The sequence below is a fragment of the Pagrus major genome, chromosome 13, assembly GCF_040436345.1.
Source record: "Pagrus major chromosome 13, Pma_NU_1.0".
Taxonomy (NCBI): domain Eukaryota; kingdom Metazoa; phylum Chordata; class Actinopteri; order Spariformes; family Sparidae; genus Pagrus; species Pagrus major.
In genome coordinates, this window is record NC_133227.1 from 9,959,618 (window position 1) to 9,976,293 (window position 16,676).

Genomic DNA, 16,676 nt, shown 5'->3' on the forward strand with positions numbered 1-16,676 from the left:
TTGAGAAATACCAATGTACGCGTGGACAGGGCCTCAGTCAGTCCCTACATATTTTAAACAGTAAATTCCTGGGGTAGTCCATTGGTCTGTCTGCAACCATTGTGGGTGAATATTTGCAATATGTTTATCTACTATATGTACGTCTGAACAACTCACTGAGTAAAAGTCTAAAAACCCAAGAGAAATAGTATTTACCATACTCAATCCATTTGGCCTTTTTGTGTTCTAACATCCAGCTCTGAGACAAAATCAAATACTCTTTGAATCGGTGCCAAAATACATCAAATTAGATATTCAAAAGGCACTTTGGAGACTTAAGATTGGAAATACTGTGGATGTACTCATCCACAATGAACAACTTTAACAGACATGCTCTAATGGGAATTAATGGCTTCAACCTTGGGACTGTCTGTTGTACCAATCTGCTACATTTTAAGACTGGTTTGATTTTTGAGGCTGATAACAATATCATTATTAGGGAATTTTAAAAAATAATGATAAAGACTGGCAGATAGTAATTTATTTTTTTTAATAAAGGTGAACAAGACACATACTGAGCAGAACATTACAGTTGAAAAATGAACTTTTCAGTGGTCTCTAGCAGACAAAATTATGTAATGGTGACACTGTCTCTAAATCACATTAAACCTTGTTATATTTTGTATTTCTTGTAATCAAACAACACATACGCTCATGCCAATATAGCTGTAACACTAATAACAGCCGATATATGATCTTGGACGATTTATTGGTCTAGCTCTAACTAGTATATTTGTTTACAGCAACAGCAGAAACAAACGATCATTCAGATGATGAAATGACAGCAGTGTAATAGGGTGGTGCCACGCAGGTAATTAACTTGTTTGTGTTACGCGCAGCAATTTCTATACAATGCTAATGTTTTTGGCAACCTGCCCAGCTAAATTAACTGCATGGCAATTACATTATTGAATGATTACAGGTGGCATGATGCATGACGCTGGCTTTAAGAACAGTTAAGAACAGTGAGCATAATGTATCTTCCAAGCAAGTCATCTTTTAAGCAATGTCAAAGAGAAAATTGTGTGAAAAGAAATCAAACTGAAGCATCATTAGCTTATAATAGCTTGTGAGATTTTACCAAGTAAAAACAATCATTTACTGAGCTTGCTTGGTGAAACTTTTAAATCTTTCACCTCCCTCCTTAAGTAACTATAAAAGTCAACACCAACATTTATCAACACTGCTGTGGTCAAATTCTTTCATCATTAAGATCAGCTTGAGTATAGTTTATGATGATTAGACAATAGTTTGAGAAAAATACATTCCTCTCTCTCAGCCTTAAACCATCACATACTGCCTCAGCCAAACGGCCATCTAAGCAGAAAGGTATGATGGCCATCATGGTGATGATGCTATGGTCGGTTGAGTAAGAGTGGAAGTACAAGTGGATAATTAGGGTCATCATGTAATTCCCTGGATGAACTGCGGAAGTGCCAGCGGACATGTGAACGGGCCAGGGAGGGGGAACAGAGGGAGGGGGAGACAAAATGAGAATGAGGGAGAGGTGGGTGGGGGGGGTTAGAAAGTCCATAAGTTACAGTATCATGCAAAGCTGCAGCTCACAGGAGAGCTACTGAGCACAGGATGGCCTAGTTCACATTAACAGACAATTACAGTCTAATCTCAGTGGAGGAGAAATATAGCAAAGAACCACTGCAGGCCTATTCCTGTCCACAACTTCTGCTTACTTCATTACAGTCCTGGGCCAAACAGTATCCGCAAATATGATTTCTGCCTTTGAGTTACACTGTTTACTGAATCAAGACAATCGAGACAAGTTGACAGTCAGAGAAAATAAACCAAATTTGATTTTCAAGATGCTCTCCTGCAACTGTGCAAACATTGATGTTCTGCGTTCTGTTATCCAGGGGTTCAGAGAAGTTTCAGACAAAATTAAATGCCTTTGAAGACCTTTTCAAGATATTTTGTTTTTAACCAAATATAAGACTGATTTTTGGACTAATAATTAAGAACTGCAGGTAAGTAGAAACGTGGACTTTGATGCATTAGAGCTAGACTAAATCAAAACATGGCTAAATGAAAATAGATAAAAGGTTTGTGGCAATTTGGACCCTACAAATTAAAATTTAAGACTATTCTATGACTATTTTATGGAATTATATATATATAAAATTGAATTTAAGACATTTTAAGACTCTTTTGAGGTGCACTATGTAAGAATGTTGGTTATGGTGGTCAGAAGTAGGTTTGACTGAACCACAATTTGCCATATTTGTTCCAATATGACACTCGATGTTCTGTACAGACAACAAAACTCACGTTTTTCAACAAAACCCTGTTTAAATGTGCAATATGTAAGAATGCTAGTTTAAAACATTAAGAAATTACTAAGATTATCAAAAGAATGGGAAAAAATAACAGTATTGATGTTATGTCAAAGACATCTATGTATTGTGATGCAGAGATATCTCCTGAAGTTAGCATGCTAACCAGCTAGCTGTAGCCCGTCCTGTCTTGTAATACCACTTTGCTAATATGACCGCTAGCTAGCTAACTGAGCAAACTAGCTAACAGCAGCTACAAACAGCAGCAGTTAGCAGTGACTCTGGTGATATGCTGCACCCTATTTGTTTGTAACAATTAGACAGGTGGCCAATTCTTACATATTGCACCTTTAAGGATCTGCAGACACCCTGTTATTATCTCAACCCCACTGGACCTCGTCTCTGCGTCAGTCACTCTGAAGAGAAATGTCAAGAATTACTGTTGGTTTACCCTAGTTTTTTTTTCATGTTTCGTATTAGTTTAAAAGTTATGCATGCCAGCTGTGAGACAACAGGGGGTTTTAGATGTTATTTATGAGCAAACTAAACATGGAAGCTGTGGATGAGGCGGCTTAAGAGACACATTTCTTGAAATAGAAATTTCCAAATGAAGATATCCTTTTTGTCTGCCAAATAATCTTCAGCTTCTCTGGATGTAAATGAGATGCTCTCTGTATGAAGAGGGGACAGCTGTTTGTTTGGACAGAGAAACATACAAGTCATTCTCCGAGAGCAGCTCTTATCCAAGATATGGAAATCTATTCAAATTCATAACCCACAATGACAATAGGGACGTAGACTGACACACATTTATCCAGCTTACAGATAAAAATCATGGACGTAAAGACACACACACACACACACCCTTCCTTATTGAGCTCCTAGGATTCCTCACATTCTGAGCAGGGGCCTGGGCATGCCAGCTGTTGGAATGTGACTCCTCCACACACACACACACACACACGCACAGCCATACATGCACACATACGCTCATATATTGACACATGCACACAAAGACATACGTTGCATTCTAATCAACCTCAAATTAAAGATGTGTTTAATCTTTATTATGAATGCATTTCAAGCAGTTGCATAGGTAAGTATTTATTAACCACAGCTTACACACACGGTCAAACACACACACACACATACAGTACATATTAAGAGCGAGGAATCCTATATGGCCTCTCTGGATGTTCACTAAACACCAGCTGTTAATAAATGGACTCATTTCTTTTAGGAATGCTTCACATTTTTTGACCCCTTCAATATTGTAATATTGAGTCCAACCTGATACTTTAAGTAAATGTTGATTAAATATGTAACGAGCACATTGAAATAACAGATGTAGCCTTCTAAATTCAGCTCACTTTCTTTTTCGTGAGCTACTTGATCTAAGTACTGATGGTTCTGATTCAAAACTAATTAAGTTCATAAGCTGAAATTGATACAATACAAATTAAAGTTTAGATGCAACTCCTGAAATTGACATGATGTGATCAGCTAGACAGAAGATGGATCAAAAGATGATTTGTTGGAACTACAAAACCATCCTTCTTCTTTTGAACAATCTTTGGCAGCAAATTAGCGTTATTTAGCGACAGCTAAAAGGCTGTAAATAAGGTATTTTTTGTGTTTTTTCTTAAAAATTACTGTTACTATTAGAATTGCATGGATTGCATACCTCCGGCAGGGCCCAACAGCCACCTTTAAATGAATGAAGCCTAATCCAATATCCACTTCTTACTGTATAGCGGCTGAAAATTGGCCTTTATGAAAAAAAAATCCACTACATCAAGATTTTTTGTTAGGATCTGCATCAAACTGTACACACTCATAAATACCAGCCACCTAAATACGCCTGAATTTATCATGCAATTTATGCAATTTTCTCTGAGAAATTTACTAAAACGTTCCAATATTAAAGAAAGTGAGAAAGAAATTCCTGGATCCATCCCTTTATCCCGAATCTGCACCAAAAGTTATTGGGGTCTATTCTGGGCCGAGACCCATCCTCCATCAAAGTTTCGTGGAAATCCCTTTAGTCAAACAAATGGACACGGGTGAAGACATAACTCCTTGGCGGAGGAAATTAATCAATTATCAAAAAAGTTTCAGATTAAATTCCACTAATTGATGAATTAATTAATAGTTCCAGCTGTAACTCTTGCTGACTCAGCTACATAAATCCCATCTGTTAAACAAAAGAACACTACTAAACATGTGGCGCTCATCTGTCTTTCTCATATGTGCATTAGACACGTGGTTGTGGCTGTTAACTGGTCCATCATAACACAGCAGATGAGCATACACGCACAGAAAATAGCCACAAACAACCGCAGAGGGACTGTTTGAGGTTCACAGTTCACACAGTGGTGTATCCTTGACACAGCTGGGTTGATCAAATAGATAACTTGAGTGAAGAATGTGTGTGTGTGTCTGTGTCGGTTGTTGTCATGCCAGGCATACCTGTCTCCCCAGCATCAAAGCCTCAGTCATGCACATTATCATAGCATACAGGTCCCATAATATTCAATTCCGTCCCATTTCTTGTGTCGACAGTTTCACAATCTATGCGCTCATTTATTGAGAAGTCACTGTTTTCCTGAAAGACGTGTTTGTGCAGGTGGTACTCGGTTACACAGGCACTACCTCACTCCAGATTTCCCCTTTAACTTCACGCCCACATTTCTCTCTTCTTCTGAAGCGCAGCCAAATTCCACTAAAAAATGTATAGTTGGATATAAAATGACTCCCACAACCTTTCTGCTTTCCTCAACATAATATGCTAGTACTCCATAAGATCATAGGTCGTAATGTTGGTGACCGAACAGAGGATTACTTTATAATTACTGTAACTTTGGGTCACTTTGGGTCAAATGTGAAAATGTACTGAAGTTTTAAGGCCTTCTTTAATTTTGAACTGGCTGTGGTTTTTCAGGAATGGACAGGAACACAGGATCTGTTTCTACGTTGAGAGCTCAACTGACACTATTGTTGGAGGGCAAGTCGAACAGATAAAAGAATCATCAAGCAACTAACAGGTTTCAAGTTCAGGCACAGATTGGCTGTTCTTTCTCAACTGTGTTTTAGCAGCGTTACATCACCTTTTGCCAGTCAAATTCAAGCACTTTTCAAGCATTTTCAAGGTTTCCCAGTTACATAAATCTGTGGTACCTTAAATATCTATATACATATATACTCAAAATCCAAACCAATATTATGCTTTGTGATAGCATTTTACATAAGGGTAACTGTGAGCAGATATAAAACAATTTACTCTGAAAGTAATGCAGCTACAATTTCAAAATCAAAGCATTAAAATATATCCCTCGTTATCCCCTGAAGGATGGGATTAAATACAAATAAAACTGTTGTAATACTGTATTAAAACACTTTTAAACAAAAGCCTGCTCATGCCATCTAATGGTACTTGGTAAGTTTACCAATGACAGATACTACTGCTGTTGTGCTTGGTCAAATGCTGATAACAGCTAGATAAAATGGGAAATCAAACATATTATTTAGATAACAAAACAAAAAGAAACACAAAAGAAGTACGGGGCTAAGTGCATTTGTATTAGCCATCATGATCAAATAACCTATTATGAGCAATATTAGTGCTGCAATTACTTACAGCACTACAACCAAACCTAAGACCAACAGGGATGGACATGGAACTAATACTAAAAATGACCTCTTGCCACCACTGCTAAAAACAATTACAAAGAAATCAACGCATTTTAATGTAAAATCCGTAATGTCAGCATTGAATCAAAGCATATGCCCAGTTCTATTATATTTTGACCGACAACTTAAGGTCTTGGCGTTCTCTCACAGTTGGAACTGTTTGGACATGAAATTCCCAGAAGTTGAGGATAGCTGAGAACAAGTGAAATAAATAATACTGTGCTTACATGTAAGGTCAGAGCCACACAGGCATGTCTGTTTCCCATTCTGTAGAATGAGGACTAGTGGAGTAATATTGTGCTGTTTTCTCATAACAAAGAAGGTATCACTTTTCACAGGGTCAACAAGAGCAACAACAAAGACACTTGTCAAGCCTGGAGTCCCAGCAAAGAAGAACCTTGTTCTGACACATGAAGAGACAGGTAGTGAGAGATCTGAAACTATTTCAAATCCCAGTTTGGATTTTAGAAAAACCCATTCCACATTCCAGTTGGAGAGTTGAAGATTATTTTAACTAGATGTTCAACCAGCCTTTCCACCATTTCCAGCCTGAGTAACCCCTCAGGTCATGACAAATTGCCATTCACATTTAAACAAACCCATCTGTTACATATCACTGATTCCTTGCATGATTGTTCCCGCCTTGACATGTTCACTCCAATAAAAAAAAACATCCCAAGCTTGTCTGCACCTACCTCCAATGATCCTCGTCCTCTTTCTGGACCTGGACTGAATCTTTGTAAATCTCCCAGTGAAGTCACTGGGGTCAAACATGTCCAATGACAGTGAGGCAATACGCTCAAGAACGATCCCATCCTGGCCTTGGCTCTGATTCTCTTGATCCTGTTCCTGACCTTGGCTCAGGGAGTGGCCATCGCAGTGGTCTGAAGCGATGCTTTCAGCCGCGAGGCTGGTAGTGCTTCCTACATCTTCTAGAGACATGTCTCCACTATCAAGCCACTGCCTGCTAGTCAAAACTTGGCCATCCACAGAGCTAGCAAGGAGACACTACATGATGGTTTGTAAAAAACAAAAACAACATTGGTAGAAAAAAAATCTTGTTCCAGATGAGCAACACTTTGGGAAAAAAGAGATTTAAACAGGCTGTTCAGGCAGTCCAAAAATTCCAGTTTTCATTTTCTTCATCTCCTTTTTATCCACATTTTGGTATCCAATTTCTTCTCAAAGGGTTTCCTCTCTTTATGTCGAGTTCATTCAATTCAGAGACAGTGAGCTCATTGCTTTGTTGTTATAGATACACGGCTCTCCTGAGAGTTCAGGTTCTCCCCTTGAGAGCCCCTTTCTCACTCTCCTGCTTCTGGATTGTAAAAAACAATAAAATAAATCTTCCGTGTCTTCTTTTGTTTGAGAGGCAGTTTTATTTTCTGTAAAAGTTCGTCTGTCTTCTCCTGACGTGCCCTGTTTTTGCTCTCACCTGGTCTTTGTTTCTTTCTCTCTCTGTCTTTCTCACTCCTCTGAGTCTCTGAGGCACAGCTCTGTTTCTCCGCTCTCAGGTGGTGAACAAGGGAGGGATCCAATTCCAGGAACGCAGCTTGATTGGGTGGTTTGGGAAGTTTGGGTGGTTCTCTTATCCCCTCTCCTTCTCACCGTCTTCTTTTTCTCTCTGGGATTTTTTTCCATCTACCTTCCTCCTGTCACTACGGACTGTTTGACAATAGAGAAAATTATGTCTTTCTTGCGTCCTCTCTCACACACCTGTTTCCTTCTTCTTGTAGGAGCTCTACTCAGTAGTAGAGCACAGCAGAATGGCATGCATCTGCTTGATTCAGCCAGCCAACACATGGCATGTGGGTGTGAGTTAGAGTAATAGTCCCTGTACTCACTGGTTGAGGCTGTTTAGCCAGTTACAGTAACCTCAATGTGTTAATGGTGTAGGATTACTGAGGGCAGACACACCCCTTTACAAAAGAGGGAAACAAAGCCAAACACAAACAGGAAGAATCCTCAACAGGGACACACATTTTTTGTGTTTATGTGAAAGTTAGCTATTCTTCTTGAGTTGCAGATGTATTTCAAAGATAAATTTGAGGTCACGTTGTCAACCAGTTTGAAATCTGAAACCACAGCTAGACAAACATTCATTTAAAGACTCTTCTAACTCACTGAGGAGCTGGTTTTAAAAAAACAACAGCATGTACAGTGTCATGATTTAAACAGCTAGATAAAAGTCCATCTTGGTGGCAAAAACTTCCTAGCTCTAGTCGAGAAGGGGCCACAGAGTACTCTAGGTTTCAAAACTCAAATTACCTCGCTGCTGCTTATCTACCAAAAACAGATGTTACAGGAAGTACAGTGCACTGTTTTGGTCCGGCCCTAATTACACATGGTCCTATCATTCTGGCACAATCACTCTCAATGCCAAAATAAGATGTGTCCACTTCCTGGACACTGTAAAAGCAGTTTGGCTAAACAAGACATGATTAACAGACATCTTAAAGGCATTTTCCAAAAAGTAGGTCTGAGCAATTAATGAAATGTCATCATTATCAACTACCATTTTAGCTTTGAACAATTAAAAACAAGATGATTGGGTTAAAACGATTTATTGTGCCGCATTCCTTTTCGAAATGATCCTCCCATTTTGTCTTGTTTCATAAATCCAGCTCAATCTTTTCCTAACAGCCCCAAAGTCTCAGTCAGGCTGTAGCATGTTTGATTCAACTCACTGCGGTTAATTTAGCCATAGCTTCGAAAAAACAGGTCAAGCCTGCCATGGCTTGGATTTTGATGTGCGTCTATCTGTGCTGTTACAGTACAGGTGCTTGGAGCAGCCAAAAAGGACAAAAAAACGTGTTTTTCAGCAATCCTTGCTCACGTTTTATACACAATAGAATAATGACATGATAATGCACATAATAAATTGAATAAGTCATAAGTAATTATTGTATTATATAATATATTATTAGTATATATTATTATTATAAGACATGTATTATCTCCACCCACAGGATTATGTTTTCACCTGTGTACATTTGTTTATTTGATTTGTTGGTTGGTTTGTCAGCAGAATTACACAAAACTATTGAACGGATTTCCACGAAACTTGGATGGAGAATGGGTCTCAGCCCAGAATAGACTCCATTAACTTGAAGTGTGGATCCAGGTAAATGACGGATCCAGAATTTTTGTTTTCACTTTCTTTTACATTACAAGATACAGCATTTCCGACAATTATTTAATTTTATAGGGATTAATGAATGGACCTTGATGAAAAGAATCAGGCATATTTAGGTGGCTGGAATCTATAAGAAAAAACAGGACCGTTGGGCCTTGGCGGAGGTATGCACTCTACTGAGTCTTGTTTTTTATCAAGCAGCCCTACTAAAAAGTAAGCAGCCCTTTTACACACCAGGCAGTACAGCAGTGTAAATACTCTAACGTGAACTTTCTTAAACAATTATCTTGTATATTTTTTCTTAATCCCTTACTCTGTTCTCTCAAATACACTTTAGGTCATCCTGTATTTTACTCTCCTTCTTTGCAGGCAGGGTAGTTAGCATCTCTGAGGAGACACCGACCCTGAGGTGACTTCCTGCTGTTTATACCACTATTGTCATGACATCAGCTCCACTGAGTGCCCAACAGAGAGATCATGTGTGTTGGTGCAACAACAACACAACCTTTATGTCCTCTTTTAAAAGACCACCACACAAGTTTGAGTAAATAAAACGAATAACTGGACAGTGTGTCTATGCTATGATCTGTCATTGTCACAATGAACACCTATTTTTCTGCGCTACTGTATGTTTACAGCTCATAAAAATATATGAAAACAGTATCTGACCTAGTTTAAAATCGTAATCTTAATTTTTCCTAAAACAAGTGATAAAATATTTTTTGCTTTCTTCCAACGAGTTTTAGGTTCACGCTCAGGTTTAGGTTACTTTATTTGCACCAGTAGTCGGATTTGATTTGCAGAAGAAGAAGACAAGGCATCTGTCCTGACCCAGATATTACAAACAACACTGGTTTCACTGGTTTAAAAGAATAAACATGAGGAATTGATGCACACTGCTCATAAAAACACAATAAAATGAGGTATTTTTCTTTCTTCTTTAGAGAAAGCAGCTGTTTTAAGTTTTTAAATTGACATTTTTAACAGTTTGCCCTAGTTTCTTTAAATATGTTGCACTATCAACCATCTGTCAAGGAAATAGTTAAGGGTGGCAAACAAGCACAACTAGGCACGGTGCCAAAGTCAGTTAGAGAGGCGTGCCGTCCCCTAGGGGAGTACAACAGCCAAGTATTAAGACAGACTCACTCACACATGAACACACAGACACACACAAACGGGAGACTGTTTTTGTCTTTTCATTAACTGTCAACTGGGGCCAACCAATCAAAGAAAACAAACATGTTAACCAATCATCTTCAGGAATGTGTTGACACAGAAAAAGTAGGGTGCCGCGGTGATGATGGTAGCAGCAAAGGCATTGACAATGAGAAAACATACAAATCTATTCACCGACATATGTTTTTTAATCATTTTGCTCACTTTTAATCTGCATACTGTATGTTAACCTACAACATGCTGATGGAAAACATTACATATGCAATATTTCGACTGTCTCTGGCTGCACCGTGGTTAATGGATGATAATGGACTTCACTTGGGTTTCCTGACAAGCTACTCAGGTTTGTCGCTCTCTTGTTTGCTTGACCTGGTTAGTCAGTAGTGTTTCTACTCAATAGGTCAATCTCACTCTTCATACATCCAGGTTAATCCCATCTCTTCTTTCCTTAGCACTCTTCTTAACCCTTTAATGTAAATTAGTCTATTGATTGTTTTTACATACATTCAAAGACAGTTGATAACATTGATGTGAGACACAGTAGGTGTATTGCTAACAAGATAGAACAGGAAGTCTCATAAATCTCCTCTAATAAATGTATTTCATTATCTGAATACACAAAAAATCAATGAAGGTCAATTCTCATGCCACATATACCACTCATTATCATAATTATTACTTTTCTATGATCCTAACCTCTATTTTTTGTGTTAGTAAGCACATAAATCAGCCCGAATATGAATTATGAGCCAAGCCATCACCTTCCACCCACTGTGCAGACAGGCTTCGGTTGACTGGGACAACTAAACACACCCAAACAGTCACACAGACCACAGGGTCATGGCCTGTTCTTTAGTCTGAAAAGCAAACAGCAAGTCCATCTTATGATTTCCCCCCTGCCCCAGCACCCTTCTTTTGCTCTCATTACGCCAGTTACTACTCGATCATGCCTGATGGTCTCTGTCTTAAAGACAAAGTGGTGCCAGCCCGCCTCACATACTGTCTGAAAAATAAAACTATTTCCTCTCCCACGCAGAAGGAAGGAATGTGCCATGGTCACTTTTGGGCCTTATTATTATCATAAACACTCTTCTTTGCTTCTTTAGTTCCTTATCTGAACTTTAATACTTTATCACCCACTGACCTCAATAATTTAGTTGTTATTTAGCACGAGTTTGTATATTTAAAGACCTATAAATTAATTTCAAAATGATCGTAGTTACTAAGCATGTGCGGGACTAGTTGACTAGTCAAACACACATTGAAATTACATATTGACATAATTTGCACTGAAATGTAATTTCTTCTAATTCAAATATTGCTTTTAAAAAAAGAGCATCCATTACTAATGTTAACAACAGCGGCTAGCTAAGATGTTACGCAACCACCAACTCTGCTTATGCCTGGGTGTTTTGTGTACATAACACCCAGGCATAAACAGAGTAATGTAGTTTATGCTGTTCAATGCAGCCAGGACTGCATAGATTTGTATATTGAGGAGACAAAACAACCTCTCCATAAACGAATGGCACAACACAGGAGGGCCAACTCCTCAGGTCAAGACTCTGCTGTCCACTTACATCTGAAGGAGAAAAATCATTCCTTTGAGGACAACAATGTAAACATCTTGGCCAGAGAAGACAGATGGTTTGAAAGAGGAGTAAAAGAATCCATCTATGTCGAACTGGAAGGACCATCTTTTAATAGAGGAGGTGGCCTACATCATTACTTATCACCTACCTACAATGCAGTACTGAGTTCCCTCCCCAGACAGCTTAACAACCATTCACACCTGGGCTCACCTAGCCCTAGTAACCCACATGAAGGCCAGTTGGGTCAAGGACCGACAAATGGCCCTAACGACTCTGAAACTCAGAGCTCACACGTGTCCTTAACAACTTTATAAGGATACACCCACACAGAAGCCTGCAACTCCCCTCCAGTTAGATATAACTGAAGAAGCCTCTTGGATGAGAGGTGAAACACCTTCAAGAAACTGAAACCAGTTGCTTATGATACAGCACTTAGCACCTTTTAGTTGTGTATTCTTTTATCTTCCTTTAAAATTGCCTCACCCCATGAGCCACTGATTATCATCCTTCAACATATTTAAATCGCACCCTCTGAGATGTCAGCTACAACAGGAAACCTTTTATTTCTCCTGCCACTTAAATATGTTACTGTTGTATGTTAATATGTTAATACCCAACATGCTCAGCCACCCAGTCTAACAGGAGAACTGAGAAATAAACAAGTTTACTTTTGGTTTATGCACTTTAGCAAGACTGCAGTTCAGGGGTTCACTGGGATGAAAAATTAATGGTAGGAGTGCCCCACCACCACAATAATCAATCTCTTTGTAAGAAACAATGCAGCTTTGCATCACAGACATTTTTGTTACCAGTTGTAGCATGATAGTGTGCTTTGATCGAGAACATATTTCCAGAACTTGTCAACACCAGCACCAATAAAAATATGAAAACTATATTTAGTGGGACATCTTGGTGGCTTTGTTGGTTAAAGCATGTACCAAGTAACAATGCCTATACAGCCTTTTTATACAACATCCTGTAATTTCATATGTTTATGACATTATAAGTTATTGATCTACGTTAAAACCAGTTTTAGGAATGTTAAAACGACTTTAACAGGCCCAGTAACTGATATAGTATATGTATACTGCATGTTTGTACTGGCAACACACTGACCTCCTCATGCACTCGGATTGCTGCACACATGCCTTCTTCTCAGAATGAAAGTAAAAGTTTTACTTCTCTTTGCAGTGATTTCTTTTTCAGTACACCTATTTATTGCTTGCTTTAGTTTGTATTTTTTAAATTTATGTCATGTTTAATGTATTTATATGCCTCTGTAAAGTACGTTGAATTGCAGTGTCTGAATAGTACTGCTACATTAGATGGATAAAGTCTTGCCTTGCCTACAGAAGCCATCTATCATGATCATTGACAGTAGCCTGATTATCAGACTAAACTGCCATTTCTCTTTTCCTTCACTTGAATTTCGGGGTGTCAATTTAGAGACCTCGAACTGTGCTACAGTACAGCAGTATCAGGTAGTACCTAAACATATTGTACACTGAAATCAACTAAAATAATTTTAGGTCTTTCACATGCTGAATCAAATAAGAAATGTTAAAAATGTAAACTTTAACGACACAAATACTAGTAGAAATAACAGTGCTGATACGATGGATCTTAGTACTAATAATAATGATATCAGTCATGTTTCCTTCACCTTTGTCTTACCCCCATCATCATCAGGCCTACGCACACTGGCTCTACAATGGTGCCCCCTTGAGTCCAATACAAAAATAGTAATTCTGCTAATGCACTCACATGTCAGGCAGACAGTTTTTAACACTTTTTTGTTATTTTTGTTGTTTATTTTTAGACTCTACTGTTCCTTTGTTAGGAAAATCATCATTTTGTTCAGCCGCCTGCTGAAACTCTCACTGGACTCTAGTTCCAGGAACTCGGGGAGGAGAAAGACAGCTCTGAGAAGTAAAACAAATAAAGTCCGGTCAAATTTCAGACACATTTTTGCTAATCTATTGACAGTGACATTAAAAACCTGTCAATTATTGGGATTTGGAAAAATGCACATTCATGCATTAATGCACACAATATTAGCCATGAGTGGACGTTACACAGTACAGTATGCCCACCAGCCTTTCCATACAGCTGGGTTATGTAACACTTTCTCTGGGGTCTCTAATGCATCAGCAAACAGCCTCAGAGCTCCATTAAAATCTAACAGCAATGAAACAGCATTTCCTGAACAATTATCTGAAGTCCTAACTCAAACACACAAAACTCTAATGTCGACACAAGGCTCATCAGATCATATAAAATAAATGAGTGTTCTGCTACTCTCAGAGTAATATCAGGGAGAAGATCTCGCCCATAAAACAAGAACTAACTTCTAGCCCCCCTGAGGCAAAGTCAGTGAGGGAGTGCGGTCATAAGGAATGTGATGGTGTGTGTGTGTATGCTGATGTCTCTGTATATGTGTGGACTTGTGTGTGTGCCTGGCAGAAACACCAGGTTATGTAATCCAGTGGGAGTGAGGTGCTGGGTGGTATCTATGGTAACGATGACAGCCAGGAAAGATAGATAGTTCACCAGTCGGGAGTGTGGGAGGTCAAACTGTTTCTCCTCCTTTCACGCAGGCGGATGAAGCTCTACAACATCTTCACAGCGGATTAAGTGTTCGGTGGCCTGCAAACGTCACTGAGCAACAGAGCTGAAAAAGTGCAGTGTGTCACTGGGTAAAAATGTTCCCCTCATGACCATGAACACGAACCGTGAAACACATAGCGACACGTATGAAAACATTTAGCGTCCCTGCTTGATGTTTGTCACAATGCTGTATTCCCTCCTGCTTTTCCCATATTTCTGGTTACTCTCAACTGCCCGCTGACAACTAAAGACAAAATGCCACAAATTAAGAAATTTTAGGCATTATGGTCCTGTAATCCTTGATGAGATGGTTGGATGATTTGTCAGGAAACTGGCACTGCTACAACCACACTGAACCGCAATAATTTAACTGCGAAATAGGATGTAGATTGTGCATTCATTATGCAATTTAAGCATACAGTATACTTTTTTTTTTTTTAAGCTGATAGCACGATCATATTCAGGAATTCAGAGGATACCATGGAGGGCAATGAATCTGTATAGATTAATCTCTTTCAGCCAGGTTGTAAAGATGTCAAGTGTCGTGAAACAATTCACTGGACTGCTAATTGTACAACTGGAGACATTTTTATCCCTTCAGTTCTGCTGCCTGACGTCAAGTGCACATATGCCAGAGCTCAAATGACACTTGATTTTTGGGGCTGATGCCAACACCGATATTTGGGAGTAAAAAAATTCCGATATTGTTGTATCAGCTGATATACACACATTTTTGCAATGATCCCTCTAAAAAGTCCTGTGATAAAGATATGCAATGGAGGTGGGTTTTTTTTACAGTTTAACAATCAACTGTATTGTCTATATGACACCAGTGCGCTGAAACAGTATGTTTACTTGGAATTTAATAATTATAAATTTTCCTCAGCATCTTTTTCTGCAAGAGTTTTAATTTTAGTGCATATCTGACAAAATATACCCCAATTCTGATATACCTGTGATAGGCCAATATTGGCCAATAATGTCGATTGGGCTGTGACAAATACGACGCTGGGATTAAAGGTAGAGTTGATATGTTTTTTTGTTTTTTTTATATCTGTATAAAATCCCTAAACATCCTGACAGCAATCAATAAATCAAATGTTTTGACAAAAAAAATTAAGACAGAAAAAAAATCTGGTGTCTGCGGCTGTCGCAGTGCTCTAATCAGTCAATGACTCTGAAAGACTCTCATTTAGTAGCTGACCCAGTAACGTTAGCACAAAGTGCTCCCCCATATCACTGAGCAGTAACTGACACGCCGGGTAGTTATATGTTTGTCACTCTTTTACCTGTATTTGCATGATTGTGGCATTTAACAGAGGGATTGGGATTTTTTTCAGTTGGATACTTTGATATCTTTTTGTAAAACTGGAACAACTCTTAATGCTTAGTACAAAGGATTTTGAAATGTTTTCATTTAAAGGATTATATGGGTCAAGAAAACTCTCTGACCCTGGCCCAGTGGACCACCCACAGTATTATAATTCACTTCCACATGCCTACATGTTTAGAAAAGATTACATTTTAGTAGAAAATCCTAATTCCTCACATTCTTTAAAATTTAACATAATCTGGCTCCTCTTATTTCTTCTACCTTAAATCATCCTGTGACAACTTAATGAAAATACTTGTGTAAAAACAACTTGAAGATGTGGAAAAAATAGACCAGTGATACAACTGACAACCCCTTGATAGGTTTTGTAAATTGGGGACATGAATGGGAGAAGAATCACAGCGCTGTGACACCCATGACATGCTGTCTGTGTAGCGCAAGTCCAGACACAGAACAATGGAGTTAACTGGGTCGCCGTTGCCGGCTGGCTGTGCCAAACAGCTGGAGAGATGGAGAAGGAGTATGATTGAGTCATGAGGAAGGAGGGGAGGGAGGGTGATGAAAAGGCAGGAATGGGCCTAAAATAGGAGCATGATCAGACGGGGCTGGGGATGAAAACTAGGCGAGGTTTGATCATCCTGATACCTGCTCATTAACTTCACAGCAAACTCAATTAAGTATGTGGCTTTTCATCGCTTCACCACGTCAACACAGACAAAACAAATAAATCAATATGTATGATTTCATTTTGTGCCGGATGACAAGAAATGAAGGAGCCCAGTCCACAGTGGTGACACTGCCTGCTGTCTGGCTGC

General features: G+C 38.8%; 1 protein-coding gene across 1 annotated transcript in view; it reads right to left on the reverse strand.

Annotated features, from left to right (window-relative positions):
- Positions 1–6,959, reverse strand: part of fryb (furry homolog b (Drosophila)) — a 55,611-nt gene extending 48,652 nt beyond the window's left edge. Inside the window, exon 1 of the mRNA XM_073479655.1 lies at positions 6,713–6,959. Coding sequence (XP_073335756.1) covers positions 6,713–6,959 — 247 coding nt within the window. The remainder of the gene's footprint in view (positions 1–6,712) is intronic.
- Positions 6,960–16,676: the final 9,717 nt, after the last annotated feature.